Genomic DNA, 24,452 nt, shown 5'->3' with positions numbered 1-24,452 from the left:
TCTGCCACGGGAATGTTCTAGTTAATGAATAACTGCTCAGCATGCCCTTTGCTAGCATGTGATTTTCCTCTTTGATGTTACGCGTGATCTTGGCTTAATTGGATATAGCTTTACAGACCTGCAAGGGCTCTCTGAAAAAAGCAGTTCTGCTGATTAAATCTAATGACTGGTCAGAACTGGATCCTGTGCATTTCCCTGCCCTCCACCAGCTGTGGAGAAGCCAAACCAGTGCTGTTCTGAATCTCATGGTTTCCTGTTGGTTTGTCTCTCCTTTGGTACCCTATCCCAAGGATAAACCAAGCCACAGGTCAGCTCTTGTGCATTTCTGGATTTTGGAGACATTGAGATATAAAAGGAGCCACTTGAGCTTGGATTACAACATGAGTTATGAAGGCTCTCTTTTACTTCCAACAGTGATGTTCTTGTTTAGTTACTGGTGGTGGAAATTTACTCTTACGAAACAGCATTTGAGGTTGTCTCCTTGATTTTGGTTATAATCTAATCTCCATAACTTGGACTGTCTTTTCCTTTCTTCCTTGTAAAGGATGTGTAAGTAGTTACTGATTATAGGCAATAGTGTTCATTTTCTCTGCCAAACATTATGGAACTGCAATTTTCACGGGAATGATTTGCTTCCAAATAGTCAACCTCTTAATGTTTGTAGACTGTTCGTCTGCAGGATCTCTGTGGCAGTTAGCTGTGGCCTGAGAGGACATAAAGGCATTAGAGTGGGGCAGTGGAAGGAGGTACACCTTGTGCAGGAGACTCCAGGAGGATGATGAGCCAGGTAGAAGCTATGGTAATGTGATGTGGAAGCAGAGTTGTCACGTTTCTGCCCCTTCTGCTCCTGGCAACAGAGTGCCTTTGCCATAAGGCATCAGCAAGTCTGTAATTCCAAGTCAATATTTGTGCAGGCTTATCATGACGGATTAATTTCATGGCCAAATGTTGCCTGGTGCAGTGTTCTATGTTTGTTAGGTGGAGGAAATGCTTCCTTTGGAGAATCTTGTTCAACCAACACTTAGACGCCAACCCAAGCCTGCCTGAGATAATCCCTGTGCCAAACAAATTGAAAAATAATGTTTAATTCCTGTTACAGGCATCTTAGTGCTTTCTGGTTCCCACCTGTTTTCAGTACATTTTGTGTTGTGGTGCATCAGTAATTCATTATAATATAGTAAGGTTTTTTGCTCCCACTGCACAAAATGCCCTTATTCTGATTTTATTCATTATTTATTAGATGTGCTTTGAAACCTAATTTTAAAATGAACTAAAAAAAAAGGTACCATCCAAAAATGTATTAATAGAAAGTGATATATTTTGACTGTAGTGTCATTACTAATACGAGTTCCAAAGCACTCTGGTAGGTCTAAGAACTTTCTCCTACATATGGAAGCTGCAATGTGCACATTACTGATTAAAGAATGTTAGCATGGTGAGAAGAAGATATAGCCAGTAGGAGAAAGCTTATCCCTGCTAATTGTACCGTCAGTGGGCACGAATTTTAATTATGTGTACATTGTAGTGGAATAATTGGAATATCCTGTCGTATTTTGTTTGAAAAGAGGCAGAAAGTCCTTGGTGTTTAAAACCAGGGCCTCTCATGCGTTGCTGCAAGGAGGCTTAGGCTGAATGTTCATAGGGCTAACTGGAGTAGGATGGCCCAGTCCTGCATCTAAGAAGGAATAACCCCAGGGAAACAGCACTGGGGAAGGGGCCTGGGTGCCCTGGGGCACAGTAACTGGACATGAGCCAGCTGGACATGGACCTGGCAGCAAGAAGATTGGACAGTAGTCTGGGCAGTATCCGCAGGAGCAGAGCTAACAGAAGGAGGAAGGTGTCTTCTGCTTAACATTTTTTAGACCATATTCCAAGTATTGTGTCCTTAAACAAACAAAAACCCACCAAAACCAGGAGGTGGAGAGAATACTAACGTGAGTTGGGCGAAGGATCACTCAGGGGTTGAGGAGCTGGAACACTTGCCCTTTGAGGAGAGGCAGAGAAAATGGGGCTTGTTCAGCTGGGAGAAGGGGCAGACTGGGGGGGGGGGGGGGGGCACTGAAGTGCTGCTTTCTTGTGTATTAACAACTTCAAAATCCCCAGACTCTCATAATCACACAGATTCCTTAACTGGCTTTCAGTGGACCTTCCTCCTTAATTCCAATACTTTGAGAAGGAGAATGTAGCAAGTGGAAGAACTTGAGGATTTTCTTACTGTCGACCAGCTGCAACTCTTAACTTGGAAAAATATGGGAAACACAAATTCACTTAATACTGCTCCCATCCCTGTAGTCACTTTTAGGAGGTTAGGGAGGTGTGCAAGAATTAAAAAACCATACCTAGTATACTTAACTCCTCTGCCAGCCTCAAGTCCCTGAACCTTGTGGATGCTACATCAGTCAGGATTCTTCTAAGCTTGACCCTGAAATTACAAAAATTCCTTCTTTAAATGGCAATTGTTGGGCTTTGGGTTTTGTACAGCATGAAGAAAAGAGCTAATATGGAGTGACTGTGTGATGGTCATTCACCTTACCTGCTGCTGGTTTTGGCATCCCCAGGTGTGGGTACCATGGAAATCACAAAATACACTGCATCTCAGAGACTCTCTGGATGTCTTAGCAGGACATCATTTACTCTCTCCAGTTACTTCCTTTACTTCAGTTCAATAATTGCTTTCAACTACAAGCCCCAGACCTTCTGTGTGACTAACTTGAGACTTGCCCTACATCCTTGAGCATTTTCAGGGCAGCTGTCCTACCTTCAGCTGAGGTGTAAGTTACCTTTCTGTTAAAGGAAAAATGTACACATTAAAGGTTGCCCGGATGGATGCTTCAATCTGAATTGCAATCTGTGGGTGAATTAAGTTTTTAGGTCAAAATCAAAAGTGGTCTTGCTCAATTTTGGGCTTTTTTTAGAAAAAAAACAAACCAAAACAACTCTGTTTTTCTTGTTAAATATTTTACATTTTTAAGCCAGCAGGAGCAGTGTGCTCAGTGAAGGGCACAATTTGCTGCCTCTTTTTTTTTTTTTTTTTCTTGCTTTACAGTGTACGTCACTGCAAAAGCCAAGTAGTCATTTGGTCTTTAATTTCTGATCATGACTGCCTCAGAAACTATTCATTGTCTTGCTATATATAGAAATTGGATTGCCTTGCTTCAGCCCTAGTTCTGTTCAGCAAGAGGTGGTCTCAGGAGAGAGCTTCCAGCACAGATGACATGCCTGAACATCATTGTGCTGCTCTGCACTTTGAAAGGAAAGGCAAAATAAGCTGTAAAGAGTAGCTGTCGTTCCACTGGTAGCACTGCTACCCTCGGATAGCATTGAAATTAATTCTGTCAAAAAACCTCCATTTTCTTCTGAGCTCAAGGATGAATTCAGGTTTCCTGCAGTTCATCTGACATCTTTCACCTTTTGTGTCAGGAACTTCTTTTCCTACACAGAATTTCTTATTGCTAAAGCAGATGGTGATAATGCAGTTGGTAATACCTAATGGATTTGTCATTGTCTATTTGGAGAGCAAAATAATTGAATTTAGTAGTGACAAAATGCTGAGTTACATTTATAAATATATTTCCCTCCTTGTGTATAGGTAATGTTTATATGTCTTTGGAACTGATAGAGGAGGTACTTAATAATTAGGCATTAACCAAAAAGGATGAGGATATGCATCACTTTTGGATCAGAAGTTTTGTGACAGAAAATCCTGTTTGTGTTATTTCTGTGTTTCTGTGCCCGTGGTCTCGCGAAGAATTTACAGTGTTTTGTTTTAAATCATGTTTTTGAGCATTGTTGGAAAACATGCCAGCACTGTATTTCCAGAAGTGTGTCAATGGTGAAATTGAGCATTTTATTCTCAAGAAAGTAGGTAGTTAATTGTCCAGGAATTTAAATGACCTTCAAATTGCGTGGGTTGTAGCAGAAGGCGTGGGCTCCTCAGATGTATGTGTGATGCTCACTGAGCCAGAGCTGTCTGTTTGGTGCAGGTATCTTTGGGCAGAAGCTGGAAGACACAGTCCGGTACGAGAAGCGCTATGGGACCCGCCTGGCTCCCATGCTGGTGGAGCAGTGTGTGGACTTCATCCGACAGCGGGGGCTGAAGGAAGAGGGCCTTTTCCGCCTGCCCGGCCAGGCCAACCTCGTCAAGGAGCTGCAGGATGCCTTTGACTGTGGAGAAAAGCCTTCTTTTGACAGGTAAAACCCTCCAGCTGCTCCCCACCCCCTGCAGCCAGGGCAGGACACGGTGTGCTGGGCTGGCTGACCCACAGCGCTGCAGAACACATGGCAGCAACAGATAGAGTGACATGTTTTTGTAGGTTTCTCTGTGTGTTTCCTATTACCGCTCTGAAATGTCTTCTTTTTAGTTCTGACTTTGATGTCTGATTTCAAAGCATTTCTGGAGAATTTCCTTTTGTGAAAAGTTGGTTAGGAGAAGTATTGCTAATGTTTTGGCTTAATCAAAAATATCTGGGTTGCCTTGATCTTAGTATCATTTGAAGTGCAGTGGTGATGCTGGCATTTAGTCAGTTCCACAAAGGAAGAATTTCTGTTATCACCAATCTCAGTGTGTTCTGTTACCTATAAAACTGACTGGAAGGGAAGTATATTTTCATGCATTTCTTTATAATTTGGGGCCTTTGGTCTTATAATAAAAGTCAGTCTGACCATAAAAACAAACCTATGTGGTCTTGAGGGTCCAGGTATGATTTGTATTCCAATATTTGTGTAGTTTTACAGAGTTAATGGGAGTTTCTGGGCCAAGGAAAACGTGGTCCTGTTCACACAGCTGAGTATGACTTCACTACAGTAGTTGTAGTCTCCTGTGATTCTTGTCCTGTCTTCCTGTAAGCGTTGACAGCATTGATCCATCCAGAGTGTGCAGTCAGAGAAACAGAACCAGTGGATTATGAGTGCCACACAGACTTTTTTACTCTGACCAGAATCAGTATGAAGGTCACAAAATTGCGATTCAAGGACTGTTAAGCAGTGTTTGTCCTCAGCGTGAGCCCTAAGTGACACCCATAACACACCCCCACGGTGGCGTTGGGATGCTTCACTGCAGTTGTGGCCCAATGGGGATTAGGAGGAAGAGGCAGATTGCATTTATTATGTGAGACCTTTGTCTGATAGCAATCCAAGTAACAGGAAGGAAAGTGTAGCTTGATCTTTTAGTACAACAACATGCCATAATTCAAACCTGATTGCTGGAAATCATTTAGGTGCCTCCATTCCCTGTTCATGTCAAGTGAGCAGAATCATTAAGCTTGAAGGTTTGTGCATCAGATGCACAGAAGGCAGACACCTGTAATGCTCTTTCATCTCCAACAGTTTCCTCAGTCCTGACCCTCAATTTAAAAGAGAAGTTGAGAATTTACAGTGCTCTGGAAGAGTGACTTGTCTTCCTGTGAGGTTTATTAATTTCTCGTTTGAAGGTGAGTTAGGATAATTGATGAGTAAATGGCTTTATGGAGCCAGAGGACTATGGGAAGTGACTGTTCTGGCTGATAAATGTTTATGGCATGTTCCCTCACTGTTCAAATACCATGTAGCTTATTTAAAAATGGTAAAGAAGCATCTACTGGGTACATTTCCTTACTTGGACATTATGATAAATATTACTGATAGTATCTGTCTCTACCAAAGAGTAGGCAAGTGGCAGAAACAAAAGGTTGTTTTTTCTGTGCCTGTAAACCAAATAATTGTGGGGAAAATGCTTAAGAAAAAAAGCCACCCTGAACTGTGGGAAGATGATGTACCGAACACCCTACTGAGAGGTACAGCTTGAAGGAAGAGCACAAATTCTAACTATGCCAAACAAATGAGATCAGGGCTCAGACGTGCTAATTTTTTTTCAAGGTCATCCAGCAACATCTGTAGCACAGACTAATGAGCCCCATGAACAGGTATGCTGGCTGAGCTTTAGCAGATGAAAAGGAGAAGAGATTTTACATGCTACTGCTGTGAAGGATGCACGTAATTTCGACTCTAGCAATTAGAAACATCAGCAGGCACTGCCTATAAATCACTGGTCCTGCAGTTCTGCTTCTGAATCTCAGCACTGACCTTGTATGTCCTCATGTCTTGCACAGGGTACTTTTCCTGTTTACTTTAGCACATTGGGGTTTGGAGAGGTGTGATTCAGGTGTAGCAGTGGTCTAAAAGTCAGGCAGATGAAAACTCTGCTCTAATCTCCGCAACATTTCCATTGGGCAGCTGCTTTTTTCGTCCAAACTGTTGTTCCATTTGTGAACTCTTGAGGTGAAGTTCATTTTACAGTATTTATAGAGTATCTCTGTGATGACCTTGGTTTGGGTTAACTTCTCATTGTGCTGAACAGCAGCATGGGCTCCAGGTTTCATGCAGCCTGTTTGGCAAGTTGAGCTCTTGGAAAGTGGCCACAGTAGGAAAAGTGCTGTAGAGAAAGAAAAAAAAAACACATACATTACTCATCCATGCTTACTTTTTCTTGTGAACCTCTAGATCCACTGCGTTCAATATGTAATTACATGTTATTACTAGCCAAAAGTCCCATTGTGCAGAATCCACCTAGGTTCTCTCTATTAATTTGCATCAATAGTAACAGAGATTTTTGTAGTTAGAGCAGAGCTGGCAATTTTGTTCCTGGGGCATGGAACACAATGGAATACAGGTCACACTTCCGTGGCAGTGCTGGGTCACTGGCTCTGGCAGGGAGAAGGACTGACTGCTGTCACCAGTGTTGGAACTAACACAAAGAGCTGATGTTTGAGGAGTTTGCCATTTTTCATACTCACATTTTTTCCACGTGCAAGTGCACATAAGTCAGACAAAGACTTTAGAACACATGAAGATGCTTTGAAATATGTGTAGGCTAGTGTATGCTTTTGTGTGATAAATTACTGTTAAATAATTCTTCCTTTTATGCCTTCATACCTGATTCAGTAAAATATGTGGCACAGAATTAAAAGCAAAACCAAACCCCATGGTTAGTACTTCTTTAAAATGTCATTTCTGTTTTAAGATGGTTGCACACCTTAAATCACCACACAGGTGCTGGGAGATGGAGTTCAGAGGCACAGGTCTGCTCTTTGGCCCAGAGCTCAGCTGCTGTCCACAGCTCTGTGGAGACCCTGCTCTTCTTTCTCCCCTCTTGCCTTCCTGTCTGCACCCCTTTGGCAGAGAAGACCACAGAGCAAGCAGAAGCAGAGTGAATAAAGCAAAGTAGAGACAAGAAGGGGAATAGCTTCACTCAAAAGAAAATGCAACCATATTTTAAGGCATAGAACATACCTGAGAAATGATTGCTCTCACCTGAGTTAGCAGCTAGGTGTTCCAATACTGAAGTCAGTTATAAAACCACGGTGGAAAAAACCTTCACTTAGTAATTTTTATCTTGATCTTATGGTTGGAATAAAATGTTGCTGAAAATCATGTATGAGAATGGAGTAAGGGTTTAAAATTTTTCAGTCTCACAGAACAAGAAAACCCTGTGTCTGATCTGAAACATCCAACACCCCAGGCCCCCTCTTATAAAAACTGGAACATCATCATTTCTGGCAGTATTGGAAAGGTGAGGTGCAGCTGCTACAGCTGAAAACTGCTGAGGCCTTTCATGTGAAGAAAAACACGCCTCAAAATTGTGTGTCAGTTTAGAAACAAAAATCAATAAATCCCTCTGAATGTATCTGTACATATTGTGAAATTTGCTTTAAGGAACTAACAGTACAATTAGGCAATCACTCATGCTTGCTACTATTTGAAATATCCTTGGTATTCTCAGTACAGCTCCACCTCTGTGTAAAATTGCCCCCTCCAGGGAATCCATTTCGTTTGTCCTTGGGGTATTGGCTTCTTTCTTCTTGTGTGGCTTATATTTTACTTCTAAAGTCCCTCATCTCCTTTACAAATCATACATTTGTAGTGACACAAAGTGAATTATGACCATTTGTTTTGTGAAATGAGCACAGAGAATATGGCACTGCGTAAGGAAAATTGCACAAGGATTTGTTCTCCAATTTTTACCTAGGAGGGGTACAAAACTGGATTTCTCTTTTTATATTGCCTCTTTCCATCTGCTGTTCATCACAATTACTACCAGATGACATGTGAGATAAGATTGCTCAGGGAGAAGAAGTATTTGAAATGTCACTGAAACAAATATTAGTAAAAAAATTAATGTGATTGCTGTGTGTGGCTTGAATTTGTATTCCCCTAAGAAAGAGTGCAGTGTCTTATAGGACAAAATGTTACTGCTCTGGTCACCTTTGCAATCAGCTGAGGAAAAGTTAGCTAAGTGGCCGTATCTGATAGCTGGCAAATGGTAACATATTCACTGGAGCCAAATAATCCAGAATGTAAAACTGCTGTGTTCCTGTGCATTTAATCACTGGGCCTGTTGAAGCAAAATGAGACAATGATGAGATTGAGGTGAGAAGGAGCACATGCCCAATTCTTTTTCTCCTCCAGAGGCAAAGAATGCTTTAAAATTTTGGTGGATGCAGGAAACGAGACGTGTCTCAGTGGGGCTGCAGTCTGCACTGGCACTGTGCGGATGGCAAGTAGAAAACACTGGCTGGAAAAATTATTCTTTCTTTTCCAGATCTAAGCCCGTACATAGGAGTATGTTTAGAGGCAGATAGTTTCCCACAAAGAAGGGGCTTTATGTGCCTTCCTACTGGCAAAGTGCAGTAATCCCCAAAACTCCACATTTTTCTGTGAAATGAAGTCTTTACTCGAAAGCTTATTCCTGCCAAACACAAATGGCCTTAGGCCTGTGAAAATTCCTGTTTGTTCCTGCCAGTTCCAGACTCTCTCTTCCCTGATCCTCTCAATCTTCTCATCAGCTGTGCCTCTGGACCCACTTCCATGTCCTTTCCAATTCTAGCCCTTATTCTAACCAGCTAACAGAAATAACCTCTGCATATGGCATGACTTAAAGACCTAATCTAGCAATTAAATACACATTAGGAGACAAACCTAGTGTGATGCCAGGGTCATTAAATCAGTTTAATTGGTGTCCTGTTGTGTTTTTAGTTTGGTTTGGTGTCCTCAGAGTGTTTTTAGTTATTGGCAGCGAATGAACATTTGTAGTTACTTTGCATGATTTTCAGTTTCAGAAATGGTTGATTTGTCAGCTCTGATTAAAACAAAAGAGGAAAAGGCAGCTACGTATTCTATTTGCTAGAGACAAATGATTTCTTAGACAGCCATGGTCTCCTTTAAGAAAGGGTGACATTTTTTTACTATGTGCAAGATCTGAGGGGGTGATTTTTTCAAGCATTCTTATCTGCATTGCAAAATTTGTGGCTTTCTCTTCCAGTGCACAAGAGCAGGTAGTGTATGTGTTGTGGGTTTCCATTTTTACGTATGCTTGCAATCCCTGAAAAGTCTTGGAGAAGTTTAACAGTTTTTCTGAAGAATCTATCAAGAGAAAGTAATTACCAGTGTATTCAGTGGAGCTGGTAGATCTTTTTCCTAGAGGGAACTCATCTGTTTCTTAGACCTCTGCCCACCTTCCCTAAAAGCACTTGTGTCTCTTTCTTTAAGGATCTGTATTTTTGGAAGTAATTTTTAACATCCTTCTCTATAGAGTTTGTCTTTTCCCTTGTCCTAAAATTATTGTCTTCATTGCTGTTTTTAAAGACTTTATAAACCTGCATAAGTTGGCTGCTATTAAAATTACTGCAGTTGATATCTAACTTGGAAATGATCTGCCAATTTTCACTATTCCTTGTGGACTGTGGAAGGTAGCATGCTTTGTAAAAATGGTGAGCACAAGGACAGAGGAGCAGGAGAGGTTTGGTTTATTTCTCTGTCTAAACCAAAAAACAAGAATAGAGATCAGTTGTTAACTTATCCTAGAGCCAGAGTGGTAAATGCTTTCATATATGCTTCACAAGTTGCCAGCAGAATTTAATCTGGTGCTTAAATGAGGCACAGGACTGCTTGTGCTGGATCTCTGCATTATGTAGGAAAATTAAATGGAGTAATGCTTTGAAGATACCCACATAGGGGAAGAAAAATCACATAGCACATGAAGTTAACCTGACCTTTGAATTTCTGGACCAAAGCCTGTCTCCCAAAATCAGTCCGACTGGTACACAAACTGTAATGTTCTCCTTTGTTTTATTACCAGGACTTCTAAATTGAATTACAGCCTCACAGCTTGTTGTTCCCTACTGTTTGTTCTTCATGCAAACTGTTTATGTGCCATCATGATCTAGAGCTATTTTTGGCACGGCATTAATCTTTTTGTAATGTGACCTTGCCTTGTTAATGCTTCCTCTCGGGGAGTTTATGAGGGGCTTGTTGGCTTTGTGCTCCGAAGCGCTGACTCCAGCTCTGCGAGCACGCTGTCTGCTGCTCTGAGTGCCAGGGTTATGCCTGGATTTCTGGTGACCTGCTGGGCTTCAGGGATATTGTTTGTGGTAGAGAGAGTGAAAAACTCCAGGGAGTGTAATCGGTCTGACAGCCACTTCCACGGTGTCTGTGGTATCACAAAGGAAAGTGCTGTCAAAACGGCAACGCCACGGGAGATATTAATGACAAAGTTCAGATGAATGGGCCTTTGAATATGGGCAGTCTGATGACTAAGGAGAGGCTGGGACACATTTGCATTTGTCATGCCTGTGCATGAACTGTGCTGGAGCAGAGGGATGCTCCCTTGGAAATGCCACCATGAGTTGCAGGATTAATATTTCGGTGAGATAAATCATCTTTCTCAGGCCTCCCACCACAGCACACCAAAATAGCTGTTTTTCAGCCTGCTGATGCGTTTTATGTTGCATTCAATTCCCCACTTTGTGCTTTGTCATTCCCATTTCAAGCTCATAATTGTGCACTTGGAGAAAGTCTGCCTTGGTTAATTAGAGTTGTTCTGATTTAGATAACAGAGGATTTTCTGCCAGAATTGACATACTGTATTTTAATAAAAATTAATGAATACTTCTAATCATGTTAATTAGGAACATGTAATCATGAAACACTTTGATATTACACAGTCAGATAGCAAAAGAAATATGAAGATAGGTATAATCATTAAATTTTTCTAGCTGTAATGATTCTGGAATGCAGGCAAGGACAGAGCTCGAGGGGGAAATTCTGCCCTGTCTTAAACTGATCTGTTGTAACTGAAAAAAGTCAATGAGGAAAAGGACTCCATAGGCCTGCAAAGATCCGTGTTTTTAAAACTACATCAATTATCCTCAAGGCAGAAATGTAAGTGCTATTGTTTGACTTAGACTCTGGATAGAACACTGTAGACTAAAAAGGGAAATAAATGCTACCAGTCCTCTGGCTCAGCACTTTGAAACTTACAGCTGTGGCTGAAAAGTGCTTAGTGGTATTTGTGGACTAAAACACCCAAAATACAGATGCATTAGGACTGGAGTCTGCCATTTTAAAATTTCCCTTGTAATTTAAAGCAAAAGGTGGAAAAAAATAATACTACGTTGCAATGTCGAAACAAGTCTCAGATTCTGAGTCTTTTAGTTATGTTGTTTATAAAAATATCAACATTTTTATACCCGCGGTTGCATTCAAAGAAGAAAGTTACTAGCTTTTTTCTAAATGTTGATAAAGAAGAATTTAAAAATCCAGTTCTTAAAGAGCTTGGCAAGCTGTATGTCTGTGTATACAGATTGTATTTATTTTGTTTATGCTGCCCAAATCTGTATGGTAATTTCTGTATGGGTAGATAGATTAAATCTTAAGAAGTGGTCCAGTACAGCTAAGGGAAGAAAATAAACGTTCCAAAATCTTACTTTGCGACTCCACCATCTCGTGGCAGTCTCTGGTATTGCCTTAGAAAATAATAATAATATTGAAAAATTAGTTTGAAATACTGTATATGTGTCTCTGCTGGTTGAGACCTGGGTTTCTAATCCCATTTTATAAAAACCTCTCTGTATACTTGTAAATACAGCATGTGCTTCCAGAAGTTAATTTGAGAGCAACACTTTCCTAGTTTCCTTTATCCTCAGCACCCTGCCCTTCCCATTTCTCTCTCAGTTTTTCCGTGGTGGGCCCCCAATTTTTGGCACTCAGCTTACCTCTTGCAATTATAATCTAACAGTATTTCACACTGAAAAAAGAAAGTTTATAAATTGCATTAGTTTTCAAGGCTCCTCTCCCTTTCTTCAGCCTTTTTATCCTTCAGCTGTTGTGCCCTCTAGGATCGAGTATTCCACAGCAAGGACTGGTGTAAAATTATTCTTGCATATTACGTGAAGCATGATCCTGGCAGTACAAGAAGAGAGGATGTTACTGTGTAATCCCCTTACTGAGAGACCTGGGTGGCAGTTTTAATTGTTCTTCAGTAATTTCACTTAACTGCTTAATTCTTGCCTTTTGGAAAGACTTCTCCAGTTTTATGCAACTAGGCTCTGTAAAGATGTGGTTAAGCCCTTCAGCAAGGTGCGAGGAGTTTCCTTGTTTAAATTAAAAAAGCAGTAGTAATAAAATCTTCAGAAAGACAATCAGTGCTGAATTAAGAATAGATGGAACAGAAGGGTTAGGGGCCAAATCTGAGCTAGTATATGAAATCTCATAAAAGAACACAATCATACCTAGTTTCATGTTAGTAGTTCCCCACATTTGTGATATGTATCACATTTGTCATATATATATATATATCCAAAAAGTGTGGGGGTGGGTAAACACTGTTTTGAATTCAAACCACTCTTCAACAGAGGGTTGCAATCAAGAGAGTAGAATTTAAACTTTCTTTAGAAATGTGGATTTGCACTAGTGTGTTACAGAGTTTCTCCAGAAAACACTTTTTTGGAAATTGGGCTGGGAGTTATACATTTTGGACTTAGAAATGTTTTCCTTGCATTCATTTTGAGGAGTTGAGTGGTGGTGAACATTTCAACATGTACAGTGCCTTATCATCTCTTTTCTTCTTACATACCATACCACATTACTCTAAGGCTGTTCCCACCATTCCTGTTAAGATTTAACTTAGTAAAAGCCATTACTGTTTTAACAGATTATTCCAAAATAATGATTAACATACCTCTAGCAAAGCCTAAGTGTGTCAAATACCAATGGGTCCCTTTGAGACGCTGTGAGTTTAAAAAAATACTCCATGTGTGAAGTCTTCAAAAAAAAAGAAAGTACATAATAATGCACATTGTAGGCATGTGTGTACATTTTCTGTTTGTTATTAATGAAATGAGCATAATTTTGTGCCCCCTTCCGTGATTTTTCAGAAATCAGAGGTAAAGATATCAGCTTGCAGTACAATTCTTTATCTGAACCAGGGAAGGCATGTAGAACATTCCAGCAAGGATTTGAATAAATGGTTGAGTAGCTAAACCCAGGGATGGAGCCAGACATAATGCAAGAGAGATTTCTTCCCGCTAACTTGTGACTTACATCTAATTTCTACTTACTTATTTTCAGATAAGTACTCCTAAGTTAACAGAGTGTAACTTTACACACCACAGAACGATTAGAGCAAGTACTATTCCATTGTCTGAACTGGGATCCTTGTCTCTGTGTTACTTTTGGTGTGCCTGATAAACAGCTGTGGCTCCTACAAGCTGTATCCAAAACCCCCTCAAATTCCTGCAGATGCAGTTATGGGACACACATGTCCTATCAATTCTTTGACTCTTGGCCCTGTGATGTTACCTGTTCTGCAAGCATTCAGACATTTTCTGTTTGGTGCCTCAGCTTAGTTGGTACAGGATAGATCTAAAACTCATTTCTCAGGGATTTGTGGTTCTGAGTGTAAAGTATATCCAGGTTTTCAGTGTGAGAGTGCAGATAAAAGGCACAGTAGTCATTTCGTGGGAGCCCATAGGAAAAAGATGCATGTCAGGGAAAGAGCTGTAATTCCAGTAGGTAGACTTCAACTAAATACCTGTGGTATATATGGTTTCCTTTAAAACCTGCTTCCTGGATACTGGTAACAGAGGACGTGGTGATAAAATGGAATTGGGACACACTGTTTTGGGAGCTGGGGCCACTTCTAATAGGAGAAAAATTCCCAGTGTGTAAGTGCCATGTTCCTAGCTCAGGTGAAAATGAAGAGTGTCATTTAAGATGGATTTTGCCTGTCTGAAGGGAGATGCTTGTGAACAAGAGGCAGGATCTATCTTCTCCGTACCTGTCTCTGCAAACAGGGCCTTACATGTAATTATTTATGGTAATAAATCACTGGCATTGACAGACGTTTGCCTGTGGGTATCCTGAGTTCTTTATAGGACAAAAAAACCCAACAAAAGCCAGATTACAGGTAGGGTTTGTGAATTTATATATTGCTGATGAGTAAAACATGGGGTGACAGTGGAAGAGTGGCAGGTTTTAGCTTGTCAGTCTGACATATCATCCTGATTCACATTAATGTCTTCTTGTATTCCACCCCAACAGCAACACAGATGTGCACACCGTGGCTTCGCTGCTCAAGCTGTACCTAAGGGAACTCCCAGAACCAGTTGTACCATATGCAAAATACGAAGATTTTCTTTCCTGTGCCAAAATGCTCAGCAAGGAGGAAGAAACGGTGAGTTGCTAACTCGAGTAAGGTGAAATAAAAGGCTGTACCAGTTTTCAGGAGGAGAAAAGCTGATGGTAGTCCTAATTTAAATGAGCATCTATTAATTGAAACAGGTTTTGTATGAAAATTGTTGCCACCTGGGTCCTTGGGAATTCAAATAAAGGTGTGTAGCATAACCTTAGCTGTATTTATTGCTTGTCACTGAATCTGGTTCAAGTAAACATCATTGTAGTCAATAGCTTCCATTTTGCCTGGAAGAGACTTATATTTTCATGGACCAGACTCTGAACTATAAAAGGAAGGGTCTTGATGGTTGCTGTTCAACTCTTGCTGTTAAATCAGAAGTCGTTCATTAGTTGGAATTTAGTATGGACCAGAACTGGGTGAAATAACCAAGTAGTTTCTTGTAGGAAATGCCAGCTAGTTCAAACCAGAACTGTTCCTGGAAGGCTTAGCCGTGTTATCAGCAGGAGGAATGAAGCTGCTGGTCAAAAAAAATAAAGAATGAATGAAAAAAAAAAAAAAAAAGACATGATGAAACCAAGATATTTATTTTCTTTTTTTTTTTTTTCCAGAGCTAATCCATTTTAGCCTAATCCAAAATGGGTTCTACAAGCTGTTCCTGATTATAACCTGTATTTAATGCTGCAGTTTCAGTGGTGTGTCTGTTGTCTTGTAATTGGAATTGCTAACATTTTTTTTAAATCTCTGATAAAATATTAAAAGCTGTGCCTGGTCACTCTTTATTTTTCCTTAAACCTCTTAAAGGGCCTGAAAGAACTGGTGAAGCAAGTGAAGAGCCTGCCAGCAGTCAATTACAATCTGCTGAAATACATCTGTAGGTAAGTGCTCTTGCAAGAATATCACAATGGTATTTATAAGTGTGAGCTGACAGACAGACCTGTCTGTCTTTGTGCCCTGAAGGAAAAACATTACTCACACTTGGAGGACTGGAGAGCTCAAGTGAAGGTACTAAAACAGCAAGTTTACTGCATGACTAATTAGTAATTTGCTCTATCAAGATTGTGACTTCTCTTTCATAAGCAGGCAAGGAGTGCAAGAAAGTAGAAGTGAATATATTCCATTCTCTTGAAAGGACCTTGTTTTTCCCATTTCTAACTGCAGTTATTGGCTTTGCATTTGGAATGCAGTAGTTAAAGTATGTTAAGGAACAATCACGTTATTTGACTTCCTTTTTCTGCCTTACATGTTCCCTAAGGACCTCTTTCTTCCCCACAGATTCCTTGATGAAGTCCAGTCGTATTCAGGTGTAAACAAAATGAGTGTGCAAAACCTGGCTACAGTTTTTGGCCCCAACATACTGCGCCCCAAAGTGGAAGATCCTCTGACTATCATGGAGGGTGAGCTTACTGTACAAAACTTGTAAGAGAAAAGAAGAAATGTCTTTAGGTTTATTACCAGCACATACCACTCCATGCAGTATGTTTAGTCAGTTCCATAGATCTGTTATATAGGGACAGAAATTCTCAACCTGAATGAAAATTTGGATTAAATCTTGCAAGTTATTATGATAGGTGCTGAAAAGTGCAGCGTTTCAAACAGACTTTGCAGGAGATTGTTCTGCCTTTAGCTTCACTAAACATGGACCTTCTCTCTCAAAACTTCTGCAGGCATGGCATGTCCTTTCTTACTCGGCACATGCAGTTGGAGTGCAGTTAATATTTCACCTGTGGTTCTTGAGGACAAGGAAAAGCTCAGGTTCACACTGCAGTGACCCGTGTAGAACCCCCAGGAGGCAGTTGTATATTACATGCCTTCCTGAACAACAGGAATCAATTTACCAGCTGCATTCTCTCATTTACAGCCATGTTCAGCTGTAGCATTTTTCTATGATTAAGACAAAAATATGGACGTGACAGTGTCCTCCTAGGACTTCCTTCTAGTCTTAGTCTTTGTGACTTTAACTGTGCTTGGAGTACACAATGCCTTTTCTGCCATCAAATATGTTCTGTTTAATGTGTAAGATTTACTCATTTTTCTTGAAAATTAGGGCTGTACACAGACTGTGCACTGAAAACTCAAAATGCAGTTGTCATAGTTTATTTGATAGTGTGTAGAATTATTCTTTTCCTGTGATGATGATGCTTTTTCTCTTCCCAGATACAATTCCCTCTATACTTTGTTCATTCACTTGTTTTTCTGAAGCCTTACTTTTTCACCTTCTTCTTTTTTAATTCTTATGACAATGACTCTGTTGATGTGATTTGGCATTTCCAAATCATGTATGAAGTCTGTGAATACTGTCTGAGCAACTCTCCAGCCTGCTTATTAACAGACCTAGAATTAAAATGATGGTGCTTGTTGCAGGAAATGGGGTGGATACTAGATTCTCTGCAGGAAAACACGTACAGTTTTTTAACTAATGAGAAATGGGTTTGATTAAATGGATTTATGACCTCTTTCAAGCATAACTGTAAGATTTGACATAAGACAGTGCTGATTTGCCATTGGGCTACACATATTTGAATGTGTAGGGGCTTTGAATAAAGACTACACATTGATTTGTGCTCGTAGCCACCCTTTGTCATTTCTCTTTGCCTTTTGGAAGATACAGAGTGCTTTTCTTGCACAATCATTCAAAATAAAGCATGCAGCTAAGGGGAGCCATAATCTGTATGATGGGGATGAGGAGTTGGTTTTGTTTGATTCAGCAGAGATTTCTTTCAGAATTCCAGCCATGGGGAAATTTTTTCGTGTCAAATGCAGTCATAAAAGTTGCCTGAGGACAAAGCAATGTTTGTAGTAATGTTCTGCACACAACAGGTAACATTCTCAGAAGGAATGCAGCTAAGTGTGCCAGGGGATTAGCTAAGTGAGTTTTCCTACTGCCTAGTTCTAAAGTATCATTTTGCCTCAGCACACAAACAAGTGAGAACACCTAAAAAAGATGTTGGGTACCCACGTTGAATTGACTCTTGGTACTTGTATTTTAAAAGGGTGGGATATAAAATCTAGAGAAGGAGTTGATGTGAAATGATTCTGCACAGTGGGCATTTATTGATTAGAAGAGCACAGCATGCCTCTGAAAGCTTTTTAACAGTTTAAAAATGAGGTAGTTGTTATAACTGCCATGACCTTGTTCCCAAAATATTCTTAATAAACCTTAATGATGGTGTGCTTAGCAAAATAGAGTTGCACATCTTTATCCTGCCAAGTCCAGTTCTAAATGCTAGTGTGTAAATTAGAGTGGAGTCAAGTGGTATGCGCACCAAGGGGCTGTTCTTTTAGAGGAAAGGTGGCCATCTATTACAGGAAGCAGCAAGCTGTGGTCCTGCATTACTTCCATAGTGTGCTATAACGTGGCGTAGTTCTCTGGCTGCATATAGGCTCACCAAGGAGTGGTTAAATGCATTCACATTAAATTAATTCTGTCTCATTACTGCACTGTTTTGCTTCAGAAGACTAAATTGTCTGTTCCAGCAGTGCAAATCCCTTGCCTGCCCATTTGCTGGTAAACTACCAGACACAAGTGCTGTGCCAGAATGAGACTTTGGATTTAAAATGTTTGCCACATTGAGTGGAAAGCCATCATTTAGAATGATGTTACCATGTCCTGCTCATTATCTCCTGTGGTCTTCCTGGGATGCAGTTACTGTCACAGTAACAGCTTCTTTGCAGATGTTCCCGTTGTTTTTAGGGGTCTGTGAGGCCTTGCTGGCTTGGTCTGATGGTAGAAAGAGATAATGCTGATGTGGCCCCATAGCCAAGAGGCACTTCAGCCTTGTTAAACATTCAGGGTGTTACACAGATGGATGCATTGTGTCAATGTTTGTATAAGCTGAATGTTTGCTAAATATTTGCGGAACCTGGTAGATAAAATATATTTATGCTTAAAATAAAACAGGCCATTCACAACCACGTGCTTGGTGTCCCCTTTCAGGTACAGTAGTAGTCCAGCAGCTCATGTCAGTGATGATTAGCAAACATGAAGAGCTGTTTCCCAAGGATATAGACCCTCAGATGGGACCTGAGGTGTGCAACAACAACAATGAAATTCCAAAGAAAACCCCTGCAGGGCAGCTACAGAACAAAGAGAACAACAACACCAAGGAGACAGCAGTGAGGCGCTGCTCTTGGGACACACCCGAGTCTCCCCAAAGGGGAAACATGGACTGCGAGTCTCCAACTGCTCTGCCAGGCAGCAAGACAAACAGCCCCAGGAACAGCATCCAGAAACCAGATGTCACCAGGAGCCCGCCACTCACGGTGAAAAAAAATCCTGCTTTTAATAAAGGTAGCGGCATAGTCACCAACGGGTCCTTCAGCAGCTCCGTGGAGGGCCCGGAGAAGAGCCAGACCTTACCCAACTGCTCCCTGCAGACCAGGAGGACGTCGTCCCTGAAGGGGCCGGTGACCAAGATGGGCACGCAGAGCGTGCAGAACGGAGCGGTGCGCATGGGCGTGTCGGGCAGCGACGGGCACGGCGGCGCCCTGGGCAGCCGGAGCCCGGGATGGGTGCCCAACGGCTACGTCACGCTGAGGGACAACAAGCAGAGGGAGCCGTCCGTGGCTGAGTCAGGCCAGCACAACAGGCTTTCCACCTACGACAACGTCCACCAGCAGTTCTCCATGGTGAACTCTGACGACAAACAGAGTGTGGACAGTGCCACCTGGTCCACGTCCTCGTGTGAAATATCCCTCCCGGAGCACTCCAACTCCTGTCGCTCATCCACCACCACCTGCCCTGAGCAGGACTTTTATGCAGGTAACTTTGAAGACTCTGTGCTGGATGGGCCACCACATGAAGACCTCTCTAACCCGGGTGACTATGAGAACAAAAGTGACAGGAGGAGTGTGGGGGGCCATAGCAGCCGAGCCACCAGCAGCAGCGATAACAGTGAAACGTTTGTACCCAACAGTACCAACAACCACAGTGCTTTGCACAGCCTGGTGTCCAGCTTGAAGCAAGAAATGGCCAAGCAAAAACTAGAATATGAGACAAGGATAAAAAGGTAAGATGGTTCGGCGCTCTATCATCTGACTGTCTTTTGCAGAGTTAACCCAATTTTTTCTCTCGTGACTTGCACTAGCTGCAGTCACTACTGTGTCACTCACTAGGTGCTTGCCAATGGGTTTGTTATGTTTCAGTGTTGACACTGCATCAGTGATATTGTGATCCAGAGGCGTTTTTTCAGAGCAGTTGTTTGCCATGGTTGTGACACGCTGTACTGATGGCGTCAAAAGTAAAGCCAGAACCTTATGAGTGTCTGTATAAAGGCTAATTAACAAAATCAGTAGGCTCTCACAGTGTTTCCATTAGTTCGTGCCTATTCTTGAGAGAAAGGCTACTGAGTGTCACCTTTCAGTAAAAGCAGTGTTGTGGCATATTCTGTTTTTGGGACTGGGGAGATTGCTGGACTCCTTTGCAGTCCTTATTCCTGTTCAGCAAGTGCAGGATCTGGGAGTTACATCTACTCATCATCCTCTCGTTGCTCAGCTGCTGAGCCTTTCCTTCAAAGCTCAGACCTCCTCAAAGAGGGCAAGGGAGGGATGTGTCTTTGTCTACAGACAGTGCAGACTCTGCTCACACAGAGCAAGGTTTCTGGGGTGAGTGGTTGTAATGATCAGTGAATAACCTCAAAGTCTGGGCTTAGCATTAATTAGTGCCCTCAGCAGCGCAGAGCTGAATGCGCTCTCTGTTATAAAAGTTCTTCAGTCAAGCTGTTCAGGACTTTCTGTTCTCACCTCTGTTACACAGCAGCTCTGTGCACTGCTACCTCTGGCACTGCAAGTCATCGATCACAACATGAGAGCTGCTGGCCACAGCAGCTGCCAGGCAGAGTGCAGCACAGAGTGATGCAGAGTGTCCACCCGCATCACTGTTTCCAGCCTAGTCTGCAGTGTAGTGGAGTGCTTCATGTACAGTTTAATACGTGTGCTGGCTGCCTTTAGTGCCACTAACATCACAGGATGGTTTGGGCTGGAATGGACCTTAAAGATCATCCAGTTCCAACCCCCTGCCATGGGCAGGCACACCTCCCACTAGACCAAATTGCTCAGAGGCCCATCCAGCCTGGCTTTGGACACTACCAGGGATGGGGCATCCACAGCCTCTGGGCAAGCTGTGCCAGTGCCTCAACACCGTCACAGTGAAGAATTATTTTCCAAATGTCTCATCTAAACCTACTCTTTCCAGTCTGAAGCCATTCCCTGTTGTCCTATCACTACAGTTCCTGATGAAGGGTCCCTCTGGCTTCCCTGTCAGCCCCCTTCAGATAAAGGAAGGCTGCAATGAGGTCTCCATACAACCTTCCCTTCACCAGGCTGAACAGCCCAAACTTTATCAGCCTGTCTTTGTAGGGGAGGTGCTCCAGTCCTCTTACAACTTCATGGTCCTCCTCTGGACTTGCTCCAACAGTCCCATGTCCTCCTTGTGCTGGGGGCACCAGAGCTGGACACAGTATTCCGGGTGGGGTCTCACTGGAGTGGAGCAGAGGGTCAGAATCCCCTCCCTCACCCTGCTGAACACACTGCTTTGGATGCAGCCCAGCATACAATTGGCTGTCTGGGCTGTGGGCACACATCACCAGCTCATGTTGTTTTTCATCAACCATCACTCCCAAGTCCTCCTCAGCAGGGCTGCTCTCAATCTCTTCTCTGCCCAGCCTGTAGGTGTGCCCGGGGTTGCCGTGACACAGGTGTAGGACCTCGCTTTACTGAACTTCATGACACCCATATTTACAGATACATGCGGGTTTGTATTGGCAAATAGATACAGCAGACAGGTCAGCTGAAGAAAGGAGATTAGCAGTGAAACACGGGCATTCAGGGCACTATTTTGACCTTGTAGGGAACACTACTGCAACTAGCAGCAGCTGGGTGTCAACACTTTGGGAAGCAAAGGGAATAGTTAACCTATTCCTGTAGAATTAGATGGAGCTGTTTGCTTCTGTGCCTTTTGCTGTTCAAAGGCATTTTCTAAATGAGCTGTCAAAGAGACAAAGGTATTTCTTTAACAAACTGTCAGAGAGCTTGTTCTGTGAGAACAGTTCATGGATGAAGCCATGGTTTCTAGATATGCCCATCAGAAATTAAGTCTAAGCTTTAGAAATGAAAATCCATGTATGAGTTTGTTAGTGGTGTGCGTTTCTGCTTTAGTGAGTGAGGAGTGCTGCTCAGGAGCTGTCTGCTTTTGTTTCCTTCATGCAGCCTGGAGCAGAGAAATCTCACCCTGGAGACTGAAATGATGGCCCTGCATGAAGAGCTGGATCAAGAGCGGAAGAAGTTCACAATGGTAGAAATCAAAATGCGTAACGCAGAGCGGGCGAAGGAGGATGCAGAGAAGAGGAATGATATGCTGCAGAAGGAAATGGAGCAGTTTTTCTCTACTTTTGGAGAATTGACAGTGGAGTCTCGCAGACCAGAAAGAGGCAACACCATCTGGATCCAGTAGAGCTGTGGAAGCCTAGACTGTGGGACGTGAGGAAGGGCTTGGGGTATTATTATACTGTATCAGGTGGCTGGTCACCTGTCTGAGGCTAGTACTCAACAAAATGTTACAAACCCTTGAAGGAAGAAATCATACATACATTAAGCACTCATATCTACAGTGTGTACTTACCAAGTTATACTCTTTGAATGCTTCATGAGACTACTGCCAAGTGTTACAACTGGATATGTGTATATAAATTTAAAAACCACCTTAGAGCAAGAGATGTATCTGAAGAAATATTTTAATGCAAGTCTTGTATTTAAACTGGTAAATTGAGATGTTGTTGCAATCAAGCTTTATATAAAGGCTTTTCTCCCTTGCACTTAACATAATAAGCTATTTTTGGCATTGTGTTACCATCAGCTTATTTTGTATATCAAATGTTTTTTTTGTTTTTGTTTTGTTACCCCTTTTGCTGGGGAGTGAAGATAAACAGATATGTTAAGGTACGTGTGTGGATGGTTAGCCCTGATTTGCGTCACTTCCAAACAAAGACAGCAGGATTGAGAAACTGAGGTACGCCATGGGCGAAATAAAGCAATACTGATTTCACAGAATTGATGGCCAGGGGATAAAGTTCCAGGACACCCCAACTGCAAAGTAACAAGTAAGGATATGAAGTCAGGCTAGACTGGGGACAGTAACAAAGGTGTAAACAGCTGCTTGTTGGGGAAAAAAACGTGGGTGGCCGAGTAAGAAGTTGGGAGAGAGGAAAGAGGGACTTAAGGAGAAGTTAGTCACATGACCAGAGTTTTTGGTGTACCCTGAAGAAGCCCTGTGCCTGATCACTGCAGTTCAGAGTAGAGATATAAACCAGTTGTTCAGAGCATACTTGCATCTGACTTACTTCTGCACTCTGGGTGAAGGTAGGTCCTTTCTGTGGTGCTGGTGAAGTGACACACAGGGAGGTTTAACTGGGAATCCTGGTAGCCTTGTTGGTGTGGCAGGTATCAAAAAAATAAGAAAAAAAAAAATGTCCCCAGTGAAAGTTACTGGGGCAGCTGGCAGCAAACAGTAAATAAGGAAGAAAACACACCAACATATTCAGCACTTGTATTTACAGTGTATATTAGCAAGTTATCACACTGTCTGAATGCTTCAAGAGATTACTGTCAAGTGTTACAAGTGTGAAAGTTCCAGGCTCTCGGCATCACCAAGGGAGCACCTAGAGGGAACAGCCTGGAGCATCACAGCATGCAGAGTGCCAATGGAAAAGAAACAGCAGAGCCGTCCTGTAAATTAAAAATTCGTTTGGCATTTTTAAACACAGTAAGTATAACCTGTATTTTCTACACCATGTTAAGGATGTTAGGTTTTAACGTAGGGATTAGGACTGCGAGCAGTATTACTAGGAAGGGTTGCTGAGACATCTTGGCTTCCCTCTAGTGTCTCTTAAATATATTGCAATTATTTTTTAATTCCAGCTGAAAAAGAATGATGAAGGTGGCTTCAAAATCCTTTCTTGTTTATAGTATGGATATTAAACAAGTATTGATTTGGTGTGGGAATTACACTGGGAAGCAAACATGAGGTTTTAAACTTCAGAGGAGTACAGAGCATTACATGTGGCACTTGTGGATGCGTCATTTGTGTCTGGTGAGGTTCAAAGTCCTCAGTCAGGGCAGTGGTTGTATTGATTGCTGTGAACATGTCCAGTGCACCTCCAATCTGTGTGTAAATCAGAAAAAAGTCAGAGATCAAGGTATGAGTTGCCTGTTTTACATTACGTTTACATTAGCAGCAATCACAACATGTACCCACAGTGCTGAGAGAAGAAAACAAATTGCTATGTTAATTCTGTTTTTTTTAAATTGAATGAGAGACCTTGATAACTGATGCAGTGGGCTTGACAATTTAAGCAGTATCTGACATCTGTTGACATGACATCAAAGTCTCTGAGATAAGTACTTTCTTAACTGGAATTCCTTTTTATACACTGGATGTACACAGAAGTGAATGCTTCTATCAAACCTTGTGTTAGGCAGGATTTGTCTGTTTGTTTGAAGTTTGACTTTGCCTGCATTTGAAGCTTACCTTCACCTTTCAAAAGGTATTTCAGTCAGTTCCTCAAAGAATGTTCAAATTCCACTTATGTGGCTGAGCACTGACACCCAAATTTCTTGCTTTGCCATCCAGAACAAGACTTCACCTCACTGTCTTGCAGAAATCATCTATACAGAGGGGGAACTGGAGCAGGCACAGCAAACTTAGAAAATATCACTGACAAAGGATCTCCATTCCCATTGTGGTCCATCCAAAGTACCCAACTCCTCCTGTGAGATTGCAGCAGCATTTAGGCTGTTATGAGAGTTTATGTCCTTTAAATGGCCATATTCACACTCCTGTTACTGTCCTAGTTCTTCAAAAGCACAAAGTCCTTGGTGTTGTTATGTTCAGAACCTAACACTTGTCACTTGTCAGCAGTATGACACCGTTCCCAGGTGGCCCACAACTCATGTGCTGCTGTTTCCTTTGACATGTCCATCATGTGCCCTGCTGGGGAGGACATGTTGATGGAGC

At 41.9% G+C, this 24,452-nt stretch overlaps 1 protein-coding gene across 6 annotated transcripts in view; it reads left to right on the top strand.

Moving 5' to 3' along the window:
- ARHGAP24 (Rho GTPase activating protein 24) overlaps positions 1-22,381 on the top strand; it is a 243,181-nt gene extending 220,800 nt beyond the window's left edge. For all 6 annotated transcript variants that reach the window (XM_066318112.1, XM_066318111.1, XM_066318115.1 and 3 more), the window contains 6 exons: positions 3,984-4,191; positions 14,353-14,485; positions 15,248-15,321; positions 15,719-15,840; positions 18,381-19,452; positions 21,650-22,381. In XM_066318112.1, coding sequence (XP_066174209.1) covers positions 3,984-4,191; positions 14,353-14,485; positions 15,248-15,321; positions 15,719-15,840; positions 18,381-19,452; positions 21,650-21,893 — 1,853 coding nt within the window. In that variant the 3' untranslated portion in view covers positions 21,894-22,381. The remainder of the gene's footprint in view (positions 1-3,983; positions 4,192-14,352; positions 14,486-15,247; positions 15,322-15,718; positions 15,841-18,380; positions 19,453-21,649) is intronic.
- The last annotated feature ends 2,071 nt before the right edge of the window (positions 22,382-24,452 follow it).

The sequence above is a fragment of the Sylvia atricapilla genome, chromosome 4 (assembly GCF_009819655.1).
Source record: "Sylvia atricapilla isolate bSylAtr1 chromosome 4, bSylAtr1.pri, whole genome shotgun sequence".
NCBI classification, from domain to species: domain Eukaryota; kingdom Metazoa; phylum Chordata; class Aves; order Passeriformes; family Sylviidae; genus Sylvia; species Sylvia atricapilla.
Note: the sequence above shows the minus strand (reverse complement) of the source record. Positions and strands in the feature narration are given on the sequence as shown.